This window comes from Epinephelus fuscoguttatus, linkage group LG3 (genome assembly GCF_011397635.1).
Source record: "Epinephelus fuscoguttatus linkage group LG3, E.fuscoguttatus.final_Chr_v1".
In the NCBI taxonomy this organism is placed as follows: Eukaryota; Metazoa; Chordata; class Actinopteri; order Perciformes; family Serranidae; genus Epinephelus; species Epinephelus fuscoguttatus.
In genome coordinates this window covers 10,550,064-10,574,680 of record NC_064754.1, presented here as the reverse complement: position 1 = coordinate 10,574,680, position 24,617 = coordinate 10,550,064, and the positions used below count along the sequence as shown (strand labels likewise).

Here is a 24,617-nt window from a genome sequence, read left to right as displayed (position 1 = left end):
TTTACTACATTTCATCCTTTCATAATGTAAGTGTATGTTTCCCAGAGCTGAAAAAGTCTTCCTGCTTGCCCTTAGTAATGTAAGTCAGTCTTTCCGGACCTACACACTCCGATAGCTCCTTTATCCACATTCTGAAGGATGGGGCATTCATACTCTTCCAACATTATGCAATAGCTCTCCTGGCTTGGAGAAGTCCAAAGTCCAGACATTTAATCCATTTTGATGTTTGAATGAAGTCCTCTGGTTATATTCCAAGCACACACAGTTTGGCATTGAAAGGGATCTTGGTGTTAAACATGTCTGACAAACGTTTTGTAATATCTTTCCAGAAGTTTTTAATTATTGGACATTCCCATAGACAATGAAATGGACTATCTCTCTCATTCAAGCACTTAGTCCAATCATCAGGAAGATTAGCAGACACAGGAGTAATGTACATTCGCATTAACCATTTATATTGTACTTATTTTCTGTGTGTGTGCTTTTAAGCAAGCCACATTCTATTCTATTTCGGCACTGATACTACCTTCTGTGGTGGCTTAAAGGCAGGACATCTCTGTCCCTGCTCCGCAATTGTATATACAGAACAGCATAATGGCTCGATATTCCCGCCTTAAACAGGGGCCTATAGTCTTAAAAAGACAGTGGCATGCACAGTTTTTAAGTTACCGCAAAGGTATGTGTTAACATGTGAAACTAGACAACCTTAGACATTAGTATCATCCATGTTGGCATAACTTTTTGGGAAGGGGACAAAATAATGCCCAAAAGTAAGGTTAAATTTTGGTGAGGGAACAATTGACGTGGCAATTTCAAAGGGTTACTTGAACTCTCACCTCCACATATCTGAATGGAAATGGGTTCTATGGATACCAAGAGGCAACCTCCAGGGCTGAAAAATGAAGCCAACATTGAAGTGCCCAAAACTGCAGTTCTTTGAATGCCAACTTGAGGTTGGCTCCAGAAGCCAGTCAGTTCCCATAGACCCCCATTATAAAATGACCGACTATATTGAAGACATAAACATGCTTACAGCCTGGTACAGAAAATAGTGTTGCTCTCTAAAGCTTATTTCAACAGTCATGACAATTGCACTGGGGTGAACTGTTATATAACTCACCTGTTTACATTTTAATAAGGCTTAAAGTTGTGCATATTTAAGGGCAGTCCCCTCTCACACGAATCTAGTCACTTATGGCTCCAAAAACACAATATGGCAATGGCAGAAATGCTGAAATCAAGGCTTTAAAACAGGATGCCATAAACTAATGGGTGACGTCATGGTAGCTACGTCACCCATTAGTTTTTAATGTTTTTGTTCCTTACAATCAGTTTTTGTTCCTTACAATCAGTGTACTCCTTCGAAGAGACTCCTATTCACAAGACTCTCATGCCTGACGTTAATCCTTTTTCTGATACGGCCAGTCGGAGTTGATTGGCAACATTTTTTTTTTACCCTGGCAGCAGCATGCACCAGTGACACTGACTTTACCAATTACTGATCCGGTCTACTTCACTCAAGCTTCTGTGATATCAACATAGTCATTTCCTGATCCACTGTGCTCCTTCAGAGCTAAAGTAGGCCTGTAGTCAAGCTTCACCTCAATGGCATCGACTAAAGAATTATGTTTAATGTTTAATAACAGTGCTCACAACTATTTTGAAGGGCACTGTTGCTGCATCCCGGACTTATCGCTGTCCAAGATGATTGTGATAGGTTTAAACATGGGCGGATTATAAGACAATGGGCCCCTGGGCCAGATATGCAATTTTTGTGTGTCTTTCTGGTTTCTTTGCCTGTTTTTGTAGTTAATTTGTTTCTCTTTATAGAGTGCTTGCATCTCTGTGTGGTCTTTTGGTGTCTCTGTGGTAATTTTGAGTCTCTTGCTGGTCGGTGATTTAAATGACGTTTTGCAAATGAAGGCTGGGGATGGCCCTGACACTTTGGATCCCTGGGCATGTTCCAACAAGCCAGAGCATTTTCCCGTATAACAGTGATAACATATGCTCTCAGACCTTTCTTGGGCACTGACACATTGCTGTGGATATTGGTCTGACTACACAAGACAGGTGAGGTCACACAAAACAAAAACAAGAAGTCTGGAACCTTATGTGAGGCGTAAGTTAAACAGAAGACAAAGATCCCTATGTGCACAGTTGCACTCAGGAACGTTACATTGGCCTTAGAGACTGGGAGGTTTTGTGCCACTCCAGAGGAGGACAGACTGTTTGTTATTTAACAAAGGTGAAATTGAGAATGAGGTTCATTTTAGGTTTTACTGTCCTGTATACAAAGACATGAGGGATGTACTTTACAGTAAAGTGATCTCTATTTATGTTTATTTCTTTTGGTTGGATGAACATGAAAGTTTTAAGTTATGTTTTTAGGAGGTGAACCTTTTTGTTTAGGCAGAATTTCTTTGCTGGGCCTCAGATAGTGGCAAAGTATTTTGTTTGAGGCCCCAGCAGTAAGATAACATGCACTTTGGTCTGATCACTGCATCGTTACTGTGATGGTGTCTTGTAAACCCATGATGGTTGGGCACATGTTTGTGTGCAAGACACAAAATAAAAATCAACTCAACTACTTCTGAAGTAAATTTATGTGACGTTTTCTTCTGCACCCCTGTATAAATGTCAGACTATTTCTGTCATACTTTATTCATTCAGTCTCTTTCTATTTGAGCTGACTGCTCGACCTTGAGTTTCCATGAATCTATTTTTTAATCCACTGAATAAACCCTTGTGAGCTTGTTTGTAAAATCTGAAGTGTGCCCTGTGGTTTTTACTGCAGTCATGTGTATTTTGTGTCTGTCAGCATGAATATATTACATGAATATTCGGACTGAGGTTAAGTTCAGCCAACAGTTTCCCTCCTGTACCACACAGTCTGTGTTGTTCCGATTTGTTTTATTCCAGTTAGTCTCTGCCGGTGGGCGGCATGAAGTGATGACGCGGTGAACCAGTGAAGTTTCTCAGGCTGTGTCGGCTCACACTGAGCTGTGCTGGCAGACTGGGATGTTGCTGTCTGTGAGCTGTGAATCGGCTAATTGGTTTTCTGCTTGGGTCAGTTTCACTACATATTTCATAAGAGCAACTCAAAAAGTTCAAAAGACACAAATGTAAATTTAACAACCTTTTATTTTTTTTAACCATTTTGAATCTTTCACAATCAAAAATGAGTGTTTTTGTAACCATTTTGCATATCCACATGAAGTATAGCAATACATAATCACTTCTGGACAAGCCTTATTCAATTTTTTTTCTTTTTTTTTTTTTTTCCATTTTTGGAAAGCCTTTCAGCAAACAACAAAGGTTATACGGTAACACAGAGTACAAATGGTAACTGGGGCAAAGTTCAGCATGGGTAAATACACAGCACAACCAGGAAGAGCAAAGAGCAAAATGACACAACAGGATGACACATAATAATATCCAAAATAATAACTGAATATAATAGAAAATAACAATATTAATAAAATAATAATAATAAAATAATGACAGCAGTATACAAGAGATAGAGAGACAACTTTACATTTATACATAGTGGCCAGAGGCAGGCACCAGGAAGTGAAACAGTTAAAACTTGTACAGACTGTATGATCTACTGCAGCTACCGTAGCTAAAACAACTCAGTGCGGAGGTGAGTGGGATCGTTAAGACATTGGCCAAAGTGGGGACGAGGGACAACACAATAAAGAGGCACCTTATGAAGAGAGAGAGCAGCTTTGCTGGTTTGCGACTGGAGAGCCATTTCATTTATTAGACAGACAGTATTTGTCTGGAAATGAAGATGTATTGATTTTTCACTGAACGTCTGGCAGGCGAGGCTTGCCTTGTGCTTGTCAGGTTTTGCAAACAGCAATGTGTGACTGCATAGCCTGGACTGATATGCGGATAACTGGCCTTCACTGTTTTGACAGCTTTGAGTTAGGGCTGCACGATTCTTGATAAAATGAGAATTTTAATTTTTTTTTTTTGCTAAGAATTGAGAACATGATTCTCTTGCAGAAAGCATTTTTCTTCTGCAACCAAAACAAATTATTGCTATTAGCACAAGTGCATGTTGTCAAAGCAAGCAAGCTTTCTATCTATCCATCTACATCTCCATCAACCCAAAGTAGTACAAATGATTTCTGGGTGTCAGAGGAAATAGAATCAAAGGGCAGCAGCAAAATTGAGGAAATACATTATTTTGTACTAAACATACATTGGATTAGTGTTGTCTTTAAATTACCCACATTCAATACCATTTTTGATTCCAGGGGGAAAATTTGACATTAAGTGCATTAAAATTATCTTTTTAAATAGAACATATCATGACGACAACAACTTTTCTTTTCTCGGCTAGTGGAAAAGAACACCAGAATGACTGTAGTGACTGCAGAAAATGAACCGTTGGAACCGTTCTGAAAATATTCTGAATTGATATGTGTCGATATATCGATATTTCAGTCTCATGTCAGAAAATTTGGAGCATCAACCACTTCCTTTCTTACATTCTTTATAGTGTAAGTGTCTTTAATTTTGTTGAATAAATGTCCTCTGCTACTTTAATGTTTATATTGGTGAGAACAAATGCACATTCTTAAATATTCAGGTGCACGTCCTTTGCGTTCCCCCCAAATCTGTGCCTGATAGCCAGACTGTGTGAGATGACTAGAACCAAAGTCATTCTATGTATAATAATATCTCTGGTAGAGCTAATATACATTTACAGTGTCGTTAGTGTTTGGTGCACGTTAGAAAGGCTACAGGTTCGGCTTGAGTCCGCCTCTCACGTAACCTTTGCCAAAGAAAAGACACTCTTTTGCGACGACCCAGCCTGCCTGACCGCACAGATAGCTCTGTGGCTAATTTAAGGTTCAGGTAGAGTCTGAAAGCCTTGAAGTGCATTTGTGTGTGCCACAGCAGGGACAAATTCTGACTTATTCTAAATATGCAGCTCTCGAAAGCAAATATTGCAGAATTGTTGTCATCAGAGAATTGAGATTGCGCTCTTTTAAAGAATTAATCGTGCAGCCCTACTTTGAGCGTCAAAGAGCTCAGATCACCTGAACGAGGCCCCCGATCTGATCCATAAATCTGAAAAAAGTGTACCTTTCCTTTTTCTCTTTTTTTGTTTTTTTTTCTTTTTTACAAGTAGTGGCTCATACTTTTAGTTAAAAGAAAATCTTTGAGGCATTTTCTAGACAAAGAGGGACTGTACAAGGTGTCTCAACAAGAACAAACCGATCAATTTTTAAGTCTACGACTTCTGCAACCCACTGCTTTATTTTTTGTTGTTTTTGCCACATTTTTCTTCTTAAAATATATATTCCATATATGCAAATTTATATGTCACAGTAATGTACAATCTAAGTGCTGCTTGTGTGTGCAGATGGTAAGAGGGTGGAGGATCAAATGGTCCAGGTGTTTTCAGAGGGAGGAAGAATGTAACTCTTTGCCAAAAAGGGAGACACTAAAGGAAGGATGTGTATTCTTTGGTCAAAGGAATGTTCCCATAATGCCACAATAAACGCTGGCCAGCCACCAAGGCAGTTTACAATGATGAATAATTGAATAATGTTTCAATTTTCCACAAGGGAAATATCCCAGACTCCAGCTCTGGAGAGTTTCATTCTGTCCCCTCCCTCATTAAGTGATCTATCATTTTAATTGGAGGTGGGAGGTAGGAGAGCGCAAAGGGAAGAGGAACAGGTGACACAGTGAAACTTGGTGAACTAACATCCTAACTACAACTCACAGAACACCGGCTTCTTCTGTCAAGTCAGGTGGTGATGTGAGTCATAGTCCTATTTGTCTGTCTGCTGAAGAGGACAAAGAGGTAACAGGAAAATGTTCCTATTAGTCCTTAGTCTCGCCTCTTATTGCGCGCACCCCTGCTGCTGCTGGATCCCTTTTTCCCTCCCTCCTTCTTGGCCTCTGGCCTCTCACTCGGAGGATTGACCTCCTCTGTATACTGAGTCTCATTGTCCACCTCTTTGCTCTCCCCGTTGGCCTGGGTGCTGTTAGGGTTGCTGGGTAGAGCTAAGTATGGGTGCTGAGGCAAAGCTGGGGAGGGCGACATGGAGGTGTTGACTGATCCCTCCATATGCGCTCCTGCTGCCCCATTGGACAGAGCTCTATACTTGAGGCGGAGCTTGTGGGGCAGGGCAGTGCCTTTGACCTCGGCTTGGCACTCGCCCTGTGAACTTGCAGCTCCTGCTGCTTTCTGGTGGTAACTGCTGATGTCTGAGGAGGATGAGGAGGGGGACTCGTCGTCTGTGGAGCCCTCCTTGTCAGAGCTACGAGGGTCCCCATCACTTGATGAGGTGTCTTTAGCAGAGGAGTTCTCCTGGTAGAAACCGTCAGCCCGGGGACCTCCCTCGTAGGTGAGCACCGGGGGCTCTTCGTCCAGTGTGTTGAGGTAGCCGTTGTGCTGTGGGAAGGAGGACTTGCCCTCCTCAGTGTTGCGGATTAGATCAGGGGCGAAGGGGTTGTGGTGGCTTTCTGCATGCTGAAGACCATTCTCCTGACTCTGGTAGCTGTAGTGCCCATGATGGTTCTCACGCTGTTGTTGGGTGCTAGCATTGTACTTTTGCTGCAGCTCCTCTGTTGACTCGGCATGGCCGTTAGTGTATTCATACTGAGGTGAGTCCATGGTCTTTGTCCTCTCTAGTTTCTCAGCAACCTCTGTGATGGTCACTGAGCAGTCTGAAAACTTGGAGGTCGGGGAGTGCTGCAGCGGTCTGTTCTGCTGGGTCTGCTGGTCTTCCGGCCTCTGGGTCTCCATGGGGTAGCAGCCGCTGCTGGAGCGGTACAAGATGACACTTCTCTGTGCAGAGGTGGCCTGAGGAGCAGGACTGGAAGCCTCCATGTGGCACTGCTGCTGCTGTTGGTGGTGCTGGTAGTCCATGGCATTTTCAGCCAATGGAGCGTTCTGCTGGTGAGGAGAAACCAGAGTAGTGTGGTTGCCATGGTAAGCCCCATTTGGCAAACCATTGGGCATCCCGTTGCTTTCCAGTCTGGCCATCTCCAAACTTGAAGGCTCAGTCTTTATGTTGTAGCCAATGGGTTCTGGGCTGTCTCTGGAGGAGCCATCGGACATGTCAGAGACGGAGCCGCGGGGTGAGTACTGGTGGAGCGCACTGTGGCGATCGCCACGGCTCGACTGTTCAGCTTCAGATGAGTCAGAGTTCAGCATCACCTGGGATGCACTGGAGTAGCCGCTGCTTGAGAGGTAGGCGTTACTATTTTGGGTGCCATTGGTGCTCCCACTGTTGACACCAGTAGTGCTGTTGGAGATCTGCTGACTCTTCTCCATGTAGGAGGCTGTGCTGATGAGGCCAAAGCGCAACTTGAGCTGAAGAAGCTCCGTTTTCAGACGAACGTTCTCCTCATTAAGCGCCATGACACGGTTCTCAAGCACCATGTCATTGAGGCGACGCTTCTCCCGTGAGCGCTTGGCTGCTTCATTGTTCTTCCTCCGTTTTTCCCAATAGGAAGCATCTTTCTTCTCATCAGAAATGAACTCTCGCTTACGGCGGCAGCTCGCATTAGGCTTGGAACCTTTCGACTGGCGGCTGATCCGTGCTCCAGAGTCAGGATTAGGAGATGGGAGGCTGCCACTGTATGAGGAAAAAGTGTCTACCTCCATGGCATTTTTGTTGCTGGTGGGTGGGAGATGAAGACTCAGACTTTCCATTTTTTCCCAGCTGGGGGCCAGAGTGTAACTCTAGCAAAGGGCAAAGGGGGGGAAGGGAAAAAATGTAAAACTATATGTCTTCTTCTTTGTTACTAAGGAGTTTGACCTAAGTCGCAGGATCGGCAAAAACTTCTTGATGAGGTATTTGTGCTCCTCGAAGGGATAGCCTCATTGATTTCTGTTACTTGTTCTTCAAGATCAAAATGTTCAAGTGTCCAGATTAGCCAAGAAGATTAAAAAGAGATGGCAAGCCACAAAAACCTCAGACATTGAACTAGTGTTCTGAACAAGGAACCTAAAAAAAGACACAAGTTTTTATTTTGGGTAAAGAGTCTTCCAGCTGTCTTGGCAAACAGATCAGAGCAGTCTCTGGAGTCTTGTTGGAGGTGATTTCGAGTTTATCGGCGTCTCCCTCAATCTTCAGCAGAGCTGTGATGCCTGTCAGGCCGATGCCCTGCTTCTCTCAGTGTTTTACAGAGGATGTAGGTCAGTCCGTGTACTTCGGGGCTCCCTGAGGATCCAGCTTCAGTGCTGCTGTTTGCTGACCACTAACTGGGTTATGGAGACAGAGAGAAGAGGGAGGGAGGGGTAGAGAGGGAGAGCGTTAGATAGCTGTAAAACCACTGCAGTTCATTGGGACATATGTTTACGTTTCAGTCAGGTAAAATTAGGCTTATGAGCTTCAGGGCAAAGCTTTTAATGTGGGTCACCTGAGTGTAACTTCCAAGGCTTGAGATCAATACAGAGAGTGCTTATCACAACTCAACCTGCGCCAAAAATCTATGACATAATCCCCAAAGTTACACAATGTTTGCCTTCCTTGTCTTTGTTTCCTCGACTTCACAGAGACAAGCAGGAGGGGTGCAGAGTCTGAGTAGCAGCAAACACATCAGTATGCAGGGCTGTGGCTGGGATTAAACATACAGCATGTGCTGCTGCTGCTGCTGCTGCTGCTGCTACTGCAGAGCTCTTGTGTAATACAGGGCGCTGTCATAGTCACATAACAGGACTGAGGCAGGCTGACCTGGTGCCAGCCCTGCAGGGACAGACAGATAAAGGGCTGAGGGAGGCGGGGGAATGTACGGGGACATTCTGTATCGTCGCACTCCAGGTTATATGACTGCAATTATAGTATATGATGCAACAAATTCTGTGCAATTATAATTTCTGCTTTTACATTTTATTTTCTAGAGTGCATCATGAGGCACCAAATATTAAGTCATTGAGGAGTAAGTGGGCACATCTGTGTTGGGCTGTATCTACAGGGGAGGAGGAGATCTGCGACACAGCAGCAGTGTCTCAGTGTCTCTAGTAGCCGTCACACTGTCTGAAATTACACAACACCCCGAGCTCCTTATGCGGTGTCAACATCGGAGCTCAACAGGAAGCCTTGCCTACCCAACATGTCTTGCATTAACAACAATACTGAATGCAGCACACACGGATGTTGTTGCGTTACGTAATGACAAGATCTGCACTTGTTTTTAGGGCCGGATTCCTCTGGTTCTGCCGCTGCGCAGCATTACACAGTAGATATGCGATAATTAATAACACATCACTACACTAAGCCCCGGAGTCCATTACAAACACAAAAACATTTTTTATGACACACTCACACACACTCACAGAGGGAATGTACTAATCTAGGTCACTGTGCCTCTGGATAACAATGACTCCTCTGGTGTTGATTTTACAACACGGGTATGAAACTCAGCACAAGTATGAACTTTTATCATAGCTTGCTTGCTTTTATTAACCTTTCCCTTTTTCACTATTTTTTCAGGGCACCCAATTTCAAATATTGGAAACTGGAATACGTGGAGCACAATTATAGCTTGCTGAATACTCAGTTTGCTAAAAGAATTTAACTTGAATCCTACCAGTCCAGTTTCTCCGTCTTTCCATGACTGTCAAACAGCCTTTGTGCAGACTGTCATGAATATTCAAACCAAACAAGAAGTACAAGTATGCAAATAACAGTGGTACAGGAGTAATGGTGAGAATTTGTGTTATTCTGTTGAAGCGTAACACCTGCAGAACATCTGTTGCACCTTTTTCACTCAGTGCCTTAAAAACCACTGAGACAAAAATCTTGGTATTAATTTCTACTCATCTTTTAAAGTGTGTTTTAACACACTGGGCTGCAGCTGCTGTCGGTTTTGGTTGCTTCATTTTGAGAGTTAAAACTTAGAAACTCTGGCATGCAAGGGTGAAGTCAGGCCAGAGGAGGGAATTCTGGAGAGTTGTTGAAGAAACAGCAAGCAGATTTTAATGCCTAGTTGTGCTCCCATGTTTGTCTTACGATCCCTCTGTGCTGTGGTGTATGAGACCAGACATGGTGCGAGCACAGAAAGCAAACCTGATCAAAGAAACTCAACTGACTTCACTCATTAATTTAACTGTGATGTCAAGAGGGCAAAAAAACCCACTTGCATCCCCAAGAGAGTCGAACAAAAGTGCTCCAGCTGAACAAAACTGACCCGCATAGACCCTCTTCAGCTGCGCCGTGGTGTATCGTTCCCAAATCACAAACCACTTAAGTCTCACCTCTGAGTCAAGGCAACATAACTATTTAATCTAATGTGCATCTTCTCCAGACTGCTTACAGGATTTCTCTGCTTCCTCCAGAATCAATGACCCTGTTACATAATCTCACATTCAAAAACCCACTCTGAGACCTTGACACAGCTTGACTACTGCTCCAATTAGTTAACCATTTATTTACCCATGTCTGTTACGTTGTTACTCAAGGGCTGGAAAGGCTGCAAGCTATTCTTCAAATTGATTTCCCCGTTCAGTGCCAAAACAAGGATATAACCGTCTCTTGTTTGTCCCCTTCTCTCAAAGAACTGGTAAAGCTACGCTGAACAGAAAAGGATTTGGACACAACCACCAACAGATGTGGAAAAATGTGGGGTCAGCCCCTCCCTCACTCCCCTACCATGAATAATTTTCATAAAGACTTGCAGGGGAGGGGAGGCGCAAAACAAAGGCGGGAGGGAAGGAAGCACGCATACGTCTGCGCTGTCCCACTGACCTAGAAACGACGCTAAGCAGTAAACACTCCTCCTGTGTTTGACGGTGCGCCATAAAATAGGTCAGTAGGACTGCAAGGGAGGGAGGCCAGGAGAGGGAAAGAGAGTATTAGAGTGCACTCTAAAAATAGAGCGACAGAAAGAGGTGAGGGAGGGAGGAAGCAGAGGAGCGATGGGGTGATGGGGAATTCAGTTGGTGGAAATGAGAGGAATTTTACAGAATCTGCAGCGGGAGGAATAAAAGAGACAAACTTGAATACGTCATCTGCCTAAAAAAAAAAATCTGATTATGAAAGCCCCAGTGATTTTCATGCAACATTAATTCCTGTTCGCTCCAGAAAACCCTATGCAGCACAGAACAATGTGCATCAATGGCAGATGAAAAAAACCCATAGTGAGAGATAGGGAGATGGCATTGACGTCAGAGCACACACCCATCTCTGCAGCCGAAATTCACACATAACAGGCTCTCTCTCAGGACCGCATGGGGAGGGGCTGCTGTTGTTGCTCGTAACGTACGTGCTCTGAATTTCTCTTGTTGCGGAGCAAAGCTTGTGTAACACATGCATATTACATCGCAGCAGAAGCTACAGGTTACTGGCTGTGAATGCCCTGCAATCTCCCCTTTCACTGTCCTCTGTACATGCTGTGCTCAGAATTAAAGCCAAGACTTTAGCCAGAAACTAAAGAGATACTGGATATGGTACATTGTGTAATTGGCTCTTTGTGCACAGCCCCCCCCCCCCCATTTAAGAAAAAGAAAGAATGATTCACTGCAGTTAGTGTAAGCAGTTTATTTTCAGTGTTTTTTTGGGGGGCTGTGGAAAACACAGGTCTGAAGTTCCCAGGCACTTGCCGCCCGGGGAGGAATGCTTCACCTCTGACCTCCTCTGAGGCAAGTGTGAGTAAAACGCATGGCATCCTCTTCCCCTCCTCCATCTTTTGAGTGATCTAACACCACACACATGGAGGGGGCCCCTCAGCTAGGAGCCTCCATTTTGCCACACAGCTCTGTGTCAGGAAACAAAACTAGGAGACGGGAGTCCAGACATTCCAGGTCAGATTGTGAGACCTATTGCTGAGTGCCATTTAAACACTTCCTCTACATAATACCCAACTAAAGACACTTCTACCTGAAGACAGAACTGTGGAACTCTTTTTTAAAAACTTAAAAATATGCATGGCCTTATTAGGAAATTTACAAACCTGCATATGCTCACACATTTGCACAATATTCTGTTCAGTGTTTTCAGCCTAACTTTATCAACTGGTAGCATGTGACCTACATCTTTTCAGTTAAATCTTTTTTTTTAAATTAACAAATATAGTGAAAATTGGGACAAGTAGCTGTAATTACCTAAGCCTGTGTCACACTGTGGTCTCATATTCCAACAGACAGAGTGGTCAAAGTAGTCCACGGCTTGCCCCGCATGTGTCTCCTCACCCAGATACAGGTCTGACCTATATTCAGAGAGGCGGCTGGGTTAGAGCAATGCAGACTGCTCTGAAACCAGACCAGCTGGCAACAGGCGGACTAAGAGCTCACCAGAACTCTGCCTGCCTTCGCCAGACAGGGGTTTCCATGCATTGCATCACATCCTGGATGTTCACTTGTTATTGTAATTTCACAACAAACTCACGCAAAGACCTCGCCGGGAGCTTTGGACAGCACTTTTGTACCAAAAAAAAAAAAAAAGATTATCTGGCTCAACTTTACTTCTGCTTTTTTATTTTCCATGTTTTCTCTTTCTCTGGGGAAGTTAAAAATAACTCTGCAGCTGTAACGTCACAGATGAAAGCATTTCTAAAATATCTATCTGCTTTAGAAATAAAGGATTTGGTGTTAATCTGGGTATGAATGATGGGAAGAAAGAGCAGGGTGTGAATCAATTACAGGCTTCTCTGTCCCCGAGAGAGCTGCTGTTTATTGCTTCTCCCTGCTGTGTGCTGGTTATGTCATACCCTCCAACTCCCTCAAAGCAAAGCTCTGTGCTTTACTTAACACACCTCATGCGCACAAAAAAAATTCACCCAGTGACTCACTTTGAAATCAGACATTTTGTGAGGTCTTTTGAACTTGAACATCTATAAATGTGTTAGTAATGTAACTAGAAACAGAGGCAAATTTATGCACATTTGGAAAAAAAGAAGTTTTGTAGACACATGCATGAAAAAAGCATGAAAAATATCCTTTTTGGAAGATTACTGGTGCAATTACATGTTTTTTTCCCTGCAGTATCTCTTGTATTTTTTAACATTAGATTAAAATCTTTATTTGTGCTCATTAAGCTCCACTCTGACATGAGTTTTACCCACATTTACAGGCACAATTACATGAATTAGTATCCTAAAAAAAGAGGAATCAGCATGATTTAATCCAGTCTGATGTCTACATCAGCTGCAGCCAAAAAGACGACTTAACATCTAAAGCAACTAAAATGATCTAGTGACCTACATATGAACGACATACACATACAAACAGCAGCATGCCACGTGCAGGAGCTAATATAGTACCCCGTGTGTCTGCATTAACCAGACAACACAGAGCGAGCGCGGCAGCTGCCCCCCATTCCCTGGAAAACACCACCATGAGGGAAATAACCTCGCCTTGACATTGAGCACATAACGTGGGATACGGCCAACCACGTTTTTCCAGCCCTGCTTTATATGTAATGTTTTATGTTAATATAACAAAGCCGAAATAAACGCAACAAAGCAGGCAACAAAGTAGCATAACAGCCTCGTGAGTGCGGTGTTTTAATGTGACAAAAGCAGCCGTCTCAAAGTCACGGACGCGCGGATGTGCCGGCAGAGCCGAGAGTCGCCATGTGAACAATAACCGGCCATAAGCATCATGTCCTCATCTCCACGCACCGCTCAAACACCTCTATAATAAGCCACACCACACACATATACATGGATACACATATACAAAGACAAAAGCAGCGTTCATTTCAGTCATAACATACCTTTCCATGTCCTGGAGGAGGAGAAAAAAAGATTCAGGCTTCCCCGACACAAAAGCTGTCTCGCTCCCGTTTCCTCCTTTCCTTGTGCCTTTAGAAGAAACCTCCGACAACAAAAAAGCGAAAAGTTTTCTCCTGCTTCTCGGTGCTCGGCTGAGTTGTGTTTGAGTCAGTGGGTCGGGTGGATGCTGTTTCCGTCTCTTGGCTCGGGCTGGCTGTGTGTTGTGTGCTGCCGGACACTTTGCTCCAGTTTCTCCGGCTCCCTTTCTAGAAATATGTGTTAGTAGGTCAGCGGTTGCGTAACAGCTCTTCGGCTGCCTAGTCACGTTTTTGTCCTCTATCTCTCCGCGCAAGAGCTTCTCTCTCCCTCTCTCTGTTATAAGTCCCTCTCTTTTACCCCCTCCATCTAGAGTCCTTCTCCACCACGTAACACCATCTCTTCCACGGGAGTGGTTAAGTTTATAACATGGGCATGAATGCGTTTTACACAGACACCATGTTCCACTGAGAGGTCCAATAATAGCATGTAACAGCATGTCCTTCAAATGTGCAGCCACTGTGTTCTCTTATTAACATATATGTATAATATATATCTGCTCCTTGTTAATGAAGCAAGACAAAAATTAATCCTGAATACTTCTACAGGTACAACTTTGGACTTGACCTCACTATCAACAGCTGAAAGATGTTCAAAATACTTTAAAATATCATTATGCCTTTTCTGTAATTTTATGATGCCTCTATTTTGATGTTGCCCACTGTAGAAATAGCACAAAGAGTTGAATCTATTTTTAAAATTACATCAGAATTTATTTTTGCACAAAGGTCATTAAGGTTAGGGGAGACCGGGGTTGGTTGACACACTTTTCACTCTTGTGTGAATTGTTCATCATCAAAACATCTTTCAGTAGTCGTTCCCACATTAAATGAAAGCTTAAGATCTTGGCTTGAAATGTTTACCCCTTTCATTTTTACAACTCATTGCAACAAGAAGTAATCAACCATCAAAGACACTCTGGCGCATTAGCTGTGTCTCAATTCAGTGGCTGCAGCCTTCCATGCATGCATTTGAAGACCAATTGCATCACCGAGGCGGTCCCATTTCGAAGGCTCCTTCAATTGCAGCCTTCTGTCCCAGAATTCAGAGGATGCAACGGATGAATCCTTCATGGCCAAGCCTATCCCAAGATGCATTGTGCGCCAGTGACAATATTAAATTAAATTAACTAACAGTTTTTAACTAGCTACCAGTTAACTGTATTAGTTAAAAGCACACAACTAAAACAGTTTTAATTTAATACGTTTACCTGAAAACGGTCCATCAGCCTGAAATACAGCAAATGGCGTCGTCTCCGGCGGTGAATCATCTCCTCAAGTATTAAATTAAAAAATATATATTTATAATACCAATCTCTGGGTCCATGATTGAGGGCTAACTAACTTACTAGCTTACTCCTTCTTTCGTCAAGTGCAGCTGGTTGCTAGGTTACAGTAATGCCAATGGGTCGGGGCATGGACAACTGCTGATGCACCCAGGAAATTCTCCACAGACCAGACTGTCCAGTTTTGGAAACCATTAGATTTGGCTGATGATGATTTCCTTCAAAGGTCGTGGCCAACGCCGACTGGATGATCGCGTCCTTCAAAGGCTGCAGCCCCTGGATTGTGACACTGACACAGCTATTGTGACAACCATCCCCAACTGATCTCTTAACTAGCTATCACATGACTTTAGCTTGCTAGCTAAAAGTTGACTCAAATTGAAGCTATTACCTTCAACTTTTTAATAAATGTTTAATTTTTAAATGACTAATAACCTACAATCATTTAATACAAAAACAACACCAACCTCCTCACCTCAGTGCTTTGCGTGTGTTCCACAAAATGACCAGTGCAAAATTAGCGGGATGTCAGGCTAACTGTTTGATATCAAGTCAATGTCACAGCGCCCTCTAGTGTGGCTGTAATAAGCACTGGGACAAAGAGGGGATTTTGGATATGTCTTTTTTATTGCTTCATAAATCAGAAAACACTGTCAACTATGAATGATAAATGAATACCCCCTGGTGAAAACCTTCAGAGTATAGACAGGAAAAAAGTGAAACGTTTTATGTATGTGAGTGTGACTGAAATGGTGATTTCTGGCTCAGAGAAGGCTGTAAGAAAAAACTTATTTTGTACTGTTAAATTGAATGTGTTTTTAGACAAAAGATGAGACACTACAGGTAAATAGGGAATTTATTTAACAAATAAATATCACCGTGAAACTTTCCCAGCTGATTATTTAGCCTACATTAAGACAATTAAATTTCTACTTTTTTAGACTTTATATTTAAATATGCAAATGATGCATTATCTAATTAAATATGCTCTAATTTGCATACATTGGATAAAGCCAGGTGAAATGTTCCTGTTTCATTTTGTTGACATATCACAGTCAAAGGTTTTCACTGAGGGGATTTTGGATATTACTTTTAATCACTCCATAAATCAGAACACTGTCAACAGCGATTAAAAAAAAAATCAATTTCTGTCAAGTTTTAGACATAAAATGTTACATAAACCAGGCTATGAGTGATAAATGAACAAACCCTTCGGTGAAAACCTTCAGAATACAGACAGGAATAAAACTGGAGAATTTGGTGTGTAGAAGGGTTGCTGAAGTGGAGATTTCTGTCTCGGAATATGAGAAAATAACTCACTTGGAGAAAATGACCGTTAAAGATATGTATTGTAAAATTCCACACATTTTTAGACAATAAAGGACACTACAGGTGAATAGAGTCAACATTTTTAACTAATAGATATCACCATGAAACTGTCCTTGTCGTTCTGTCTGCACTTTTTACACTACATGTCACATTCACCCATTCACACACACATTCACACACTGGCGGCAACCATACATGGTGCCACCTGTACCCAGTAACCATTCACACACCAATGTAACAGCCATCGGGAGCAAATTGGGGTTCAGTATCTTGCCCAAGGATACTTCAGCATGTGGACTAGAGGAACCGGACATCAAATCGAGTGTCTTCCAGTTAGTGGACAACCCGCTCTACCTCTGACACACAACCGCCCCCCCATGAGAAGTCTCCTTCTGAAATCTCACAAGAGGTGACAGTGGTAACGTTAGAGTTAGAGAGAGGAGTGCCGGTCATAGTTTGTTGTTTTGGAGTACATAAAGCATATCTTACTCTTATTCAAAAAGATTTTTAAATGTTATCAGAAGATTTTGACAGAGTGAAATAGTCTGTGAGATTTCCAAATGAGACTTCTTGTTAGCAAGACTTGGACACAAAACAGACCGGAACAAGCAAAAGCTACGGAAAAATATTTAATTTCTCTGAGGGTTCCTTTACATCATGTTGTAAGACACTGGTAATAGCAATCTGATCCTGTCAGAGGCAAAAACAAGCACTTTCAGTGGACGGAAATTGACAGGACGCACCAGCCCAGAGTGGTAACATTGCAGCCTGTTTCACCGCTGCAGGCTGCAGCGCTCTCTCAATACTGAACCAGTTTCAAAAACTGTTGTTCCCACAAGTCACTTAGACACAAAAACATGGGCATATAGGGTCCAGGGTGAAAAATCCCCCTTTAACAGAGTATTTTTTGCTGCACAACACTTGTGTATCTGTTACATATCAGTGTAAATGTGTTATTAGATGATGCTTCTTACTGTTGCTTCATAAGTGGGAAAGTAGGAATATGTGTCAGCCCACTGTCATAGTCTGCAGACGGACGGGATGTAGGTCATGGGAACACTGAGACATGCAGAGTGTGTGACGTAACAGTTATAATACACGTCCTCATCAACCCATTTACTACACTGTTACATACATTATTATAAAGCATGTTCACTATCAGTTGCATCGTGAGGAAACATTTTAGTTTTGACAGTCGCTGTCCGTTTTTGATTGTGTTCATTTTGTGTTACGTAACACTCATATAGTGGAGAAATGCTTCCTGATAGCTTCAGACTGCGAGTGTCAATCTGATCAGATCAGAGCATGTTAGACGAGTTGTGTTTGCAGAGGCAGACAGCAGAGTTTAACCCTTTGTTTACACATTAAGGTATTTAGTGTGTTATTATTCTTAAAACATTGGCCTATTTTTAATATTTATATTTCATCAGGTTTTTCATTTTGTCATGGTCTGTAATAAAATCTAAAGCATAAATGACAGTAGAAATGATAAATACTGGATCCTATTTCTAATCACAAGAGATTCTGTTTCTTTCTTACACTCAACATCTACATTGTCGTTTGAAAAAGACTAATTTGCTGAGATTTTTAACATCTCATTGATTCCCTTGCAACCATCTTAACCTGTATATTCAATTTTGTACATCTCTATCGATTTTTTTGTATTTATTTTATTTATTTTTTTTAGGTATGACTATTGTTATTCAAGAGGGGAGATATCTTCATAAGCCATTTTCGGCTTACTCTTTAAATTCTTACTGTCTTTTTTTTTATACACATGTATGTGCAAATAAACAAAACCAATCTTGCTAGCATTACAGAATTGTTCAGATTTTTATTTATTTATTTATTTATTCAGAAAAACAGTAAAGATGCACTTCATCACTTCACAGTCCATGGCCTATAAAATTGAGCATAATAGAAAACAACAGACCTCCTTAACAACAATAAACATGAATTATTATAGCAGTGTGTTTTTTTTAGTTTCAGCATTTTTTCATCATTTTGTTTATCTTTACTGGAAATGGACGTGTATTATCTGCTTATGAGCTTTTGTATTATCCCATAAAGCCTGTTGTCCTCACCACCACTATATTTCATGAGCAGTTACGTCAGCCCTGTTTGGTATCAGACACATATCCACTTCCAACCCACTTTCTCACTCACATCCCTTCCCCCTGCTTTGTCTCAAACCACACACGTGCACTCATTCACTGCACACACACACACACACACACACACACCCCACCACCACCACCATTAGACCATGTTGGGGAAACGGTGGCCTTGAACTTGTCTAGCTCCTCCCCCCACCAGTCTTCTCTTACAACCACCAACCAACCCCCAACACACTCCTCCATCTCTTCAGCTGCCTCTGCATGCAGGCATTCCCTTGGCAACTGTGGTGTGGTGGTGCCTGCCTAGCAACCAGAAGGCTCTCACTCCTTCCTATATGGCTCGTGGCATGGGGGTTTGCAGACTGGGCTGGATGAAGATTGATTGCAGACAAAAGATCTCATGTGTAACTCGTGTTGTTGTCGTCAGGGCCGAAGCGTAGAGGTGGAGCCTCTGCAGCTGTGTTAAACCTCGTATGTCAGTGTTATAATTCACGTGTGGGGGTCGTGTAAATGTTATTTTCGAGCTCCAGCTCCTTTCTTGCTTTGTGCTGTTTTAAATGAAGATGGGTCAGTTGAAGGTTGGTGTGCTGTGCTTCAAACACAAAATGACATGCTTGCTTGTTCTGCATTTGCAGCATGTGGTACCACTGCAAGCACAATGGAGGAGATGACCTCTGTAGTAGCACCACTGTGAATGAATGAATGAATGAATGAGCCAATGCTGATAAAGACATGTGGCGCCACCTGGTGTTGATAAATAAATGAGCACTGAAAATGGAACTATTCAAGGCTATGTTAGTGTAATGCAGAATAATGGCACTCAGTCAAGTTAATCATATTTTCAGAACACAATTAATAATGCGGAGTATTGAAGCTCTCTGGCTGCCCCAAACCATATCTGCATGCCTTTCACAGCAGCTCTTCTGATGCCTATCTGCACATTTGTACTCTTTCCAGGTGATAATGCATTCTGAACCTGTATCCTTCACTTCCATATGGGCCAATCAGTCTCCACCGCAGCTGCTTCAATGCTAAAAATAGCTTTCATACTGCTGACGTGATAGATGACTCATGCAGAGTCTCACTCCTCTCCCTGCATCCGTACACCACTCCCCTCTCCCTGGCACTGTCCAACACCCCAATGTCCCCCCTTTATTTTACCAACCTTAGTTCAGTGAAGGTGGACAGACACCAGGGTGGTTTCAACAGTTCAAAAGCATTTATTAAAGGAAGGGAGGCCGTACATGAAATTCAGATATCAGCTGAAAATGAAATTTGTGACATGTCCACACTCTTGCGCAGTGCACCTCTCCCCACTAGCGCCACACCTACCACTGCTCTCTCTGCCCCAGCTGGGTTAGCTCTTTCTTCAGTCTCTCTTGGCCTGTGATGTAATGCAAAATGCAGTCAAAGAAAAGATTAAAGACTCTCTTGCATGATGCATGTTTGTGGCTGTGTCGTTAAAATGAAGTCAGGCCTTTAGAACAGAAACAGAACAGCACTATTTTCAATTTAAGAAATTTTATCACTTTAACTGTCACACTCGTTTCATGTGATGATTTTGCATCATTTAATAAAGCCATACAATCTCAAAGACAGTGTACAAAGGATGTGAAGTTCACATTGTGCCTTGTTAAATGTTTCAAAAGGGGGTGCCATCTTGTGAGGTCCATGCTTACACAACTGTCTTTGGACAAACTAATGGACTACATAGATTCATATGACTTGGCACTCCAGGGGGATTACAGACCCCAACCTCTGCTCACATACATGGATACTGCAAGCTGTCTCGTCTTTGGATTGAATGCACACACTTAAGTCAAAGAATTAACAAAGCACATACCTCAAAGATGGCACCCCAGCCTCACACGGCACGATTTCACATTCTTTATACTATATTCTCTGCTCAAACAGTGAAACTAAATGCATTGAAAAAAACACTGTCAATAAAGATATACCAGTTGTTTCTATAAAATATTTCAAGTACCGTTTACTTCAACTATAGTTCTTAACTAGAGACCATGTTGCAATGGGATCACTCCAGCCGTGATACAGTGATCCTCAACTTGTGAGCCAGGAGTATAAAGGGGCGGAGCCAATGGACCCTTACATACTTCCTACCCCCTCTACTTTTAGCCCTCTTGCTCAGACCAAACCCTTCTTCAATCTCTGCCCTTAATTTTGATTTCATCTACACGATTGTAAAGTTTTGTGACTGCATCTTTTATGGTAGTGAAGTTATCATTGTGGTTCCTGCTACAATAGGTGTCATCAGGACCACAATATGCCATGATGACACACATTCATACACAAGGCCTACAGGAAGTGTGGTAGGCTTTGAACAACAGCAGAATATCATCCGTCATGTGATGCCATGAGGCTGCAAAAGACTTTTACCTACAGACTTCAATTTGAGACATCTGTAGATCAGTGGATACAATTTTTGAGCTTCACAACCCCTGCAAAATGATGTTTCACTATCAGACTTTGGTTTATATGTTCCGATAACATTTAAAAAGCCTAAAAGAGCCACACGATTGGATCATTTTTAACCCCAATCAAGTTAGCAGAGTGCTAAACCAGTGCTAAGTGTGCCTGCTCTATGGGCCACATAATTTTATACACGGCAGTTAAACCTTTTTGGCTTCATGTGCCACTGAGCAACCTTTGTAGGCTTGAACGGGGCCCTGTCTCCAAAGCTGTATCCAGTTCTCTTTATACATCCATGACACACACAGACTAACAAGGTGAAAGCAAATACCGGCGGTCTGGTTGGTGCGATGAGATGATGGAAAGATTAACTATAAAGTTGTATGTACCTTGCTGTCATAACATAAATCAGATACAGTAAACAATACAAAGTCACAAAACAATTTCACGGCAAAAAAGTGTCCAAAGTCATTTTTCTTCCTCTTTGGGTCAGCACATAATACTGATATACAGTATTTGTGCTGAAATGCCTACACACTGTATGTTGTCACACAGACAGAAATGGCATTTCACATGACTCAAATGAACATGACGAGTATAAAGTGTTACAAACTCTAACTGTGTGTTTTGTGTTGTGTCTGACATGTTCACATCCAGTGTTCGTGACAGACCTGTTCAATCAAGTATTCAAAAATGTACAGCATCTTCCTAATGTCAGGAAATCAACATTGCCAAAGGACATGTGATGACTCACATAGAAATCACAGAAATCACTTTTGCCTAAGCATTAATCTAAAGTATTTCAAAAGTTAAATGTGTTGGTAGTTGGTAGTTTCTGGAAGTGGTGTGCTGACCATCACAGGACAAACAAGCTCCTAAACTGAGTCTTTCCAGTGAAACAGGGTTGTAAATAAGGTCCAGAGGTAGCTGTCCACACCGAGGCTGTCCTGCGGAGGTCAGCAGTTTATGAGATCGATGTAAAGATGTAGTGTGAAATCGGTCTACTAACTTTAGTCCTTGTGCTCAGGCTTTAAGCGATCTTGGAGAGCATCTGCTCAGAGAGGAGCCTCTTGAGCTGAGCCACTTCCTGAGACAAACAGCTGATCTGAGACCTGATACTAACGTCCTCTGTTGAATTCTTGGTGTCTCCAGAGTTCTGCAGAGAGGAGGAGTTATAATGTACAGAGGACGGACCCTGATACTGCTGCTCAAGTCCACCACAGGCCTCCTCACTGGACCATGGAGCCTGATTTTCTGTGTGACTGTCCCATCCTGCCTGCTGGTGGTTCCTCACCTGGATGTTCGGCCACACTGTGGCTACAGGTGGTCCGCCATGTCTAGTATCAGAGGATGGAGACATCTCTCCTCCATCACTGCAACCAGCAGGCCCTTTGAAGCGGAGCTTGTGCGGGAGACTTTTCAAACACTCTGCTGAATCTCGTCTGTTAGTGTACTGACTTTCATTGACCTCCAGTGAAAGGATGTGGGGTTCATAGCTCCGCTGCTCCTCCACCAGCTCCCTTGGAGAGGGGCCACTTCGCTCACTCAGTGTGTCGTCATAAAACACGGGGCTGCTCACATTTGAGCTACGTGAGGTGGAGACACTGGACTCCCCGGATACACTATGACTTGGCAAAGGCCCAGCTCCTCTCGGTCCATAGATGGCACCCTGCTGTGGAGGGTGGACATTGTGGGTGTTGTGTGGTGTGTTGGCGTATGAGGATCCATCAGTGTTAGGCTGGTAGTGATGTGTTGTAGTGGGTGCTGGGGACGGAAGTAGGATGGAAACATCAGATGGGTCCTTGACCAGGCCGAAGCGAAACTTCAGAGCCAACAGTTCGGCCCTCAGGCGGGCGTTCTCCTCCAGCAGGCCCAGGAGTCGTCTCTCTACCACCATATCATTGGCTCGCCGCTTCTCTCTGGACCGCTTGGCTGCCTCATTATTTTTTTTCCTCCTGTCCCAATAGCCGTCATCTTTCTTTTCCTCAGGGATGAACTCTCGTCTGCGGCGTATACTGCTGCTGCTGTCTTCATCACAGCTGCTACCAGCCTTTGCTTCAGTGTTGGTAAGGCTTGCTTTGCGTTTGAGGGTGAAAGTGTGACTGAGGAGGGTTTGAGCCAGCTGGCTTGTGGAGGCCAGGATGGAAACAGCCTCATCAGTGAAGGACACAGCCTGTTCCAGAGGCCTGGACCCTGGTCCATCTGCAGCCAGCAGTGAGGACGCTGACAGGTCCTGGGTGATGCCTTCCACAGTCTGACCCGTCATGTTCCAACACTGGTTTGTCACTGGTCGGAGCTGTGAAGTGTGTGAGCAGGGTGGTGGCTCAGGGTGAAGTGTGCTGTAATGGCACCAGCTAGTGGTGAAAAAACACAAACACATGTGGTGCGGTGACCATTTGTTTACATGGCTGCAAAACAATGAATCTACATTATACTGCTGCCAGTTAAATGTTGTAATGTTTATAACAGCAGGAAGAGACTTTAGAGTAATAAAAAACTACCCAACATATTAAACAACCACTTACATTTATAACAGTAGGACAACACTACATTCATATAGAGTCATAATAATAGTCTGGATACAAAAACTCATTTATGTTAGTCATTTTATTTACATTTCAACAGTGACATTTTAATTATCTTAGCAATCAAATCACCATAAACAGCTCATTAAGAGAGAAAAAAGCACAAATGTGAAAAATCTAAAATATTCTATTATTCCTTATATATAAATCTCTCATTTTTAAAGTTTTATTAAGAAGATTATTAATTATTATCATGAATTAAGCCTGGTGCTACCCTGTTACCATATCCAGGTGTTTACATTTATCCCTTCCAACATCTATTTATTAATTTTTAACAGATATGGGCCCTGAGTAGCTATTGTTTTCATTCAAGTACTCTACATCCCATAGAAAAAAAAACCGTGTTATGTCATCTGATATGAGATGATAAAGTAAACAAATAATTCAGAAACTTGACAGCACATTTCCTGTAATCATGATAAAGTGTTAAATGCGTGATAAATCTAAGGAAACATAAAAGAGATCTTACCTACAAATCAAACAGCTGCTGAAAACTCAGAGAGGAGACATGTTCAGCTTCACAGGTCGTCTGGATGTTTCTGCTCCTCAACAGCTCCGCATCTCTCCTCTCCCCGCTCACCGGTTCAGCCTGGGTCGGATCCTCACCCCGGGTGACCCCACCCCTCCTCCTCCTCCTCCTCCTCCTCCCAACGGGCAACCAGCTGAGTCAAACCAGCAGAGTGAACCGCAACAAAACCAGACAGCAAGAAGTCCTGACTGGTTCTGCAAATAGTATCTAATGACTTTATTAGCCTACAGGTAGGCTACGTCACTAACGAGGCTTAGATCAATAAATAAACTATGTGAACACACACAATTTAGCAAATAACTGGGTAGTGAAGCAAAAACAGTGGCTGGCAGAAAAAAATACTGGTCTGACCTGCCACAGGAGTAGGCTACTTATATCTCAAGAAGGACACGGGATGTGTCAGATAATCAGCCAATAATTGCCTCTATCATAAAAAGGAATTCTGTAGGCTACTTGACCTTAAGTGGCCACTGGAATTTCACCTCAGACAACCTGTAGTCAGGTTCACACCAGTGACAACAAAATTCACTGTAAGGTGAACATTAGCCTTTATCTTG

At 42.7% G+C, this 24,617-nt stretch overlaps 2 protein-coding genes across 3 annotated transcripts; both read right to left on the bottom strand.

Moving 5' to 3' along the window:
* Nucleotides 1-3,879: 3,879 nt before the first annotated feature.
* Nucleotides 3,880-14,205, bottom strand: LOC125885646 (nuclear factor interleukin-3-regulated protein-like). The gene is made up of 2 exons (XM_049571321.1): nucleotides 13,692-14,205; nucleotides 3,880-8,239 (listed from the first exon to the last, which is right to left on the bottom strand). The coding sequence occupies exon 2, from the start codon at nucleotides 7,685-7,687 to the stop codon at nucleotides 5,855-5,857; it is 1,833 nt and encodes a 610-aa protein (XP_049427278.1). The 5' UTR covers nucleotides 7,688-8,239; nucleotides 13,692-14,205; the 3' UTR covers nucleotides 3,880-5,854.
* Nucleotides 14,206-19,758: 5,553 nt separating this feature from the next.
* LOC125885626 (nuclear factor interleukin-3-regulated protein-like) lies at nucleotides 19,759-24,117 on the bottom strand. 2 transcript variants are annotated; one of them, XM_049571301.1, is made up of 2 exons: nucleotides 24,001-24,117; nucleotides 19,759-23,300 (listed from the first exon to the last, which is right to left on the bottom strand). In XM_049571301.1, exon 2 carries the CDS (start codon nucleotides 23,210-23,212, stop codon nucleotides 21,977-21,979), a length of 1,236 nt encoding a protein of 411 aa, XP_049427258.1. In that variant the 5' UTR covers nucleotides 23,213-23,300; nucleotides 24,001-24,117; the 3' UTR covers nucleotides 19,759-21,976. The 2 variants fall into 2 exon arrangements, with proteins under 2 accessions (XP_049427258.1, XP_049427259.1); XM_049571302.1 differs by having other exon boundaries at nucleotides 24,005-24,099.
* Between the last annotated feature and the right edge of the window lie 500 nt (nucleotides 24,118-24,617).

Bases quoted from the DNA above. Each gene is read 5' to 3' on its own strand.
- LOC125885646 (XM_049571321.1), bottom strand. From the start codon at position 7,687: ATGGAAAGTCTGAGTCTTCATCTCCCACCCACCAGCAACAAAAATGCC.
- LOC125885626 (XM_049571301.1), bottom strand. From the start codon at position 23,212: ATGACGGGTCAGACTGTGGAAGGCATCACCCAGGACCTGTCAGCGTCC.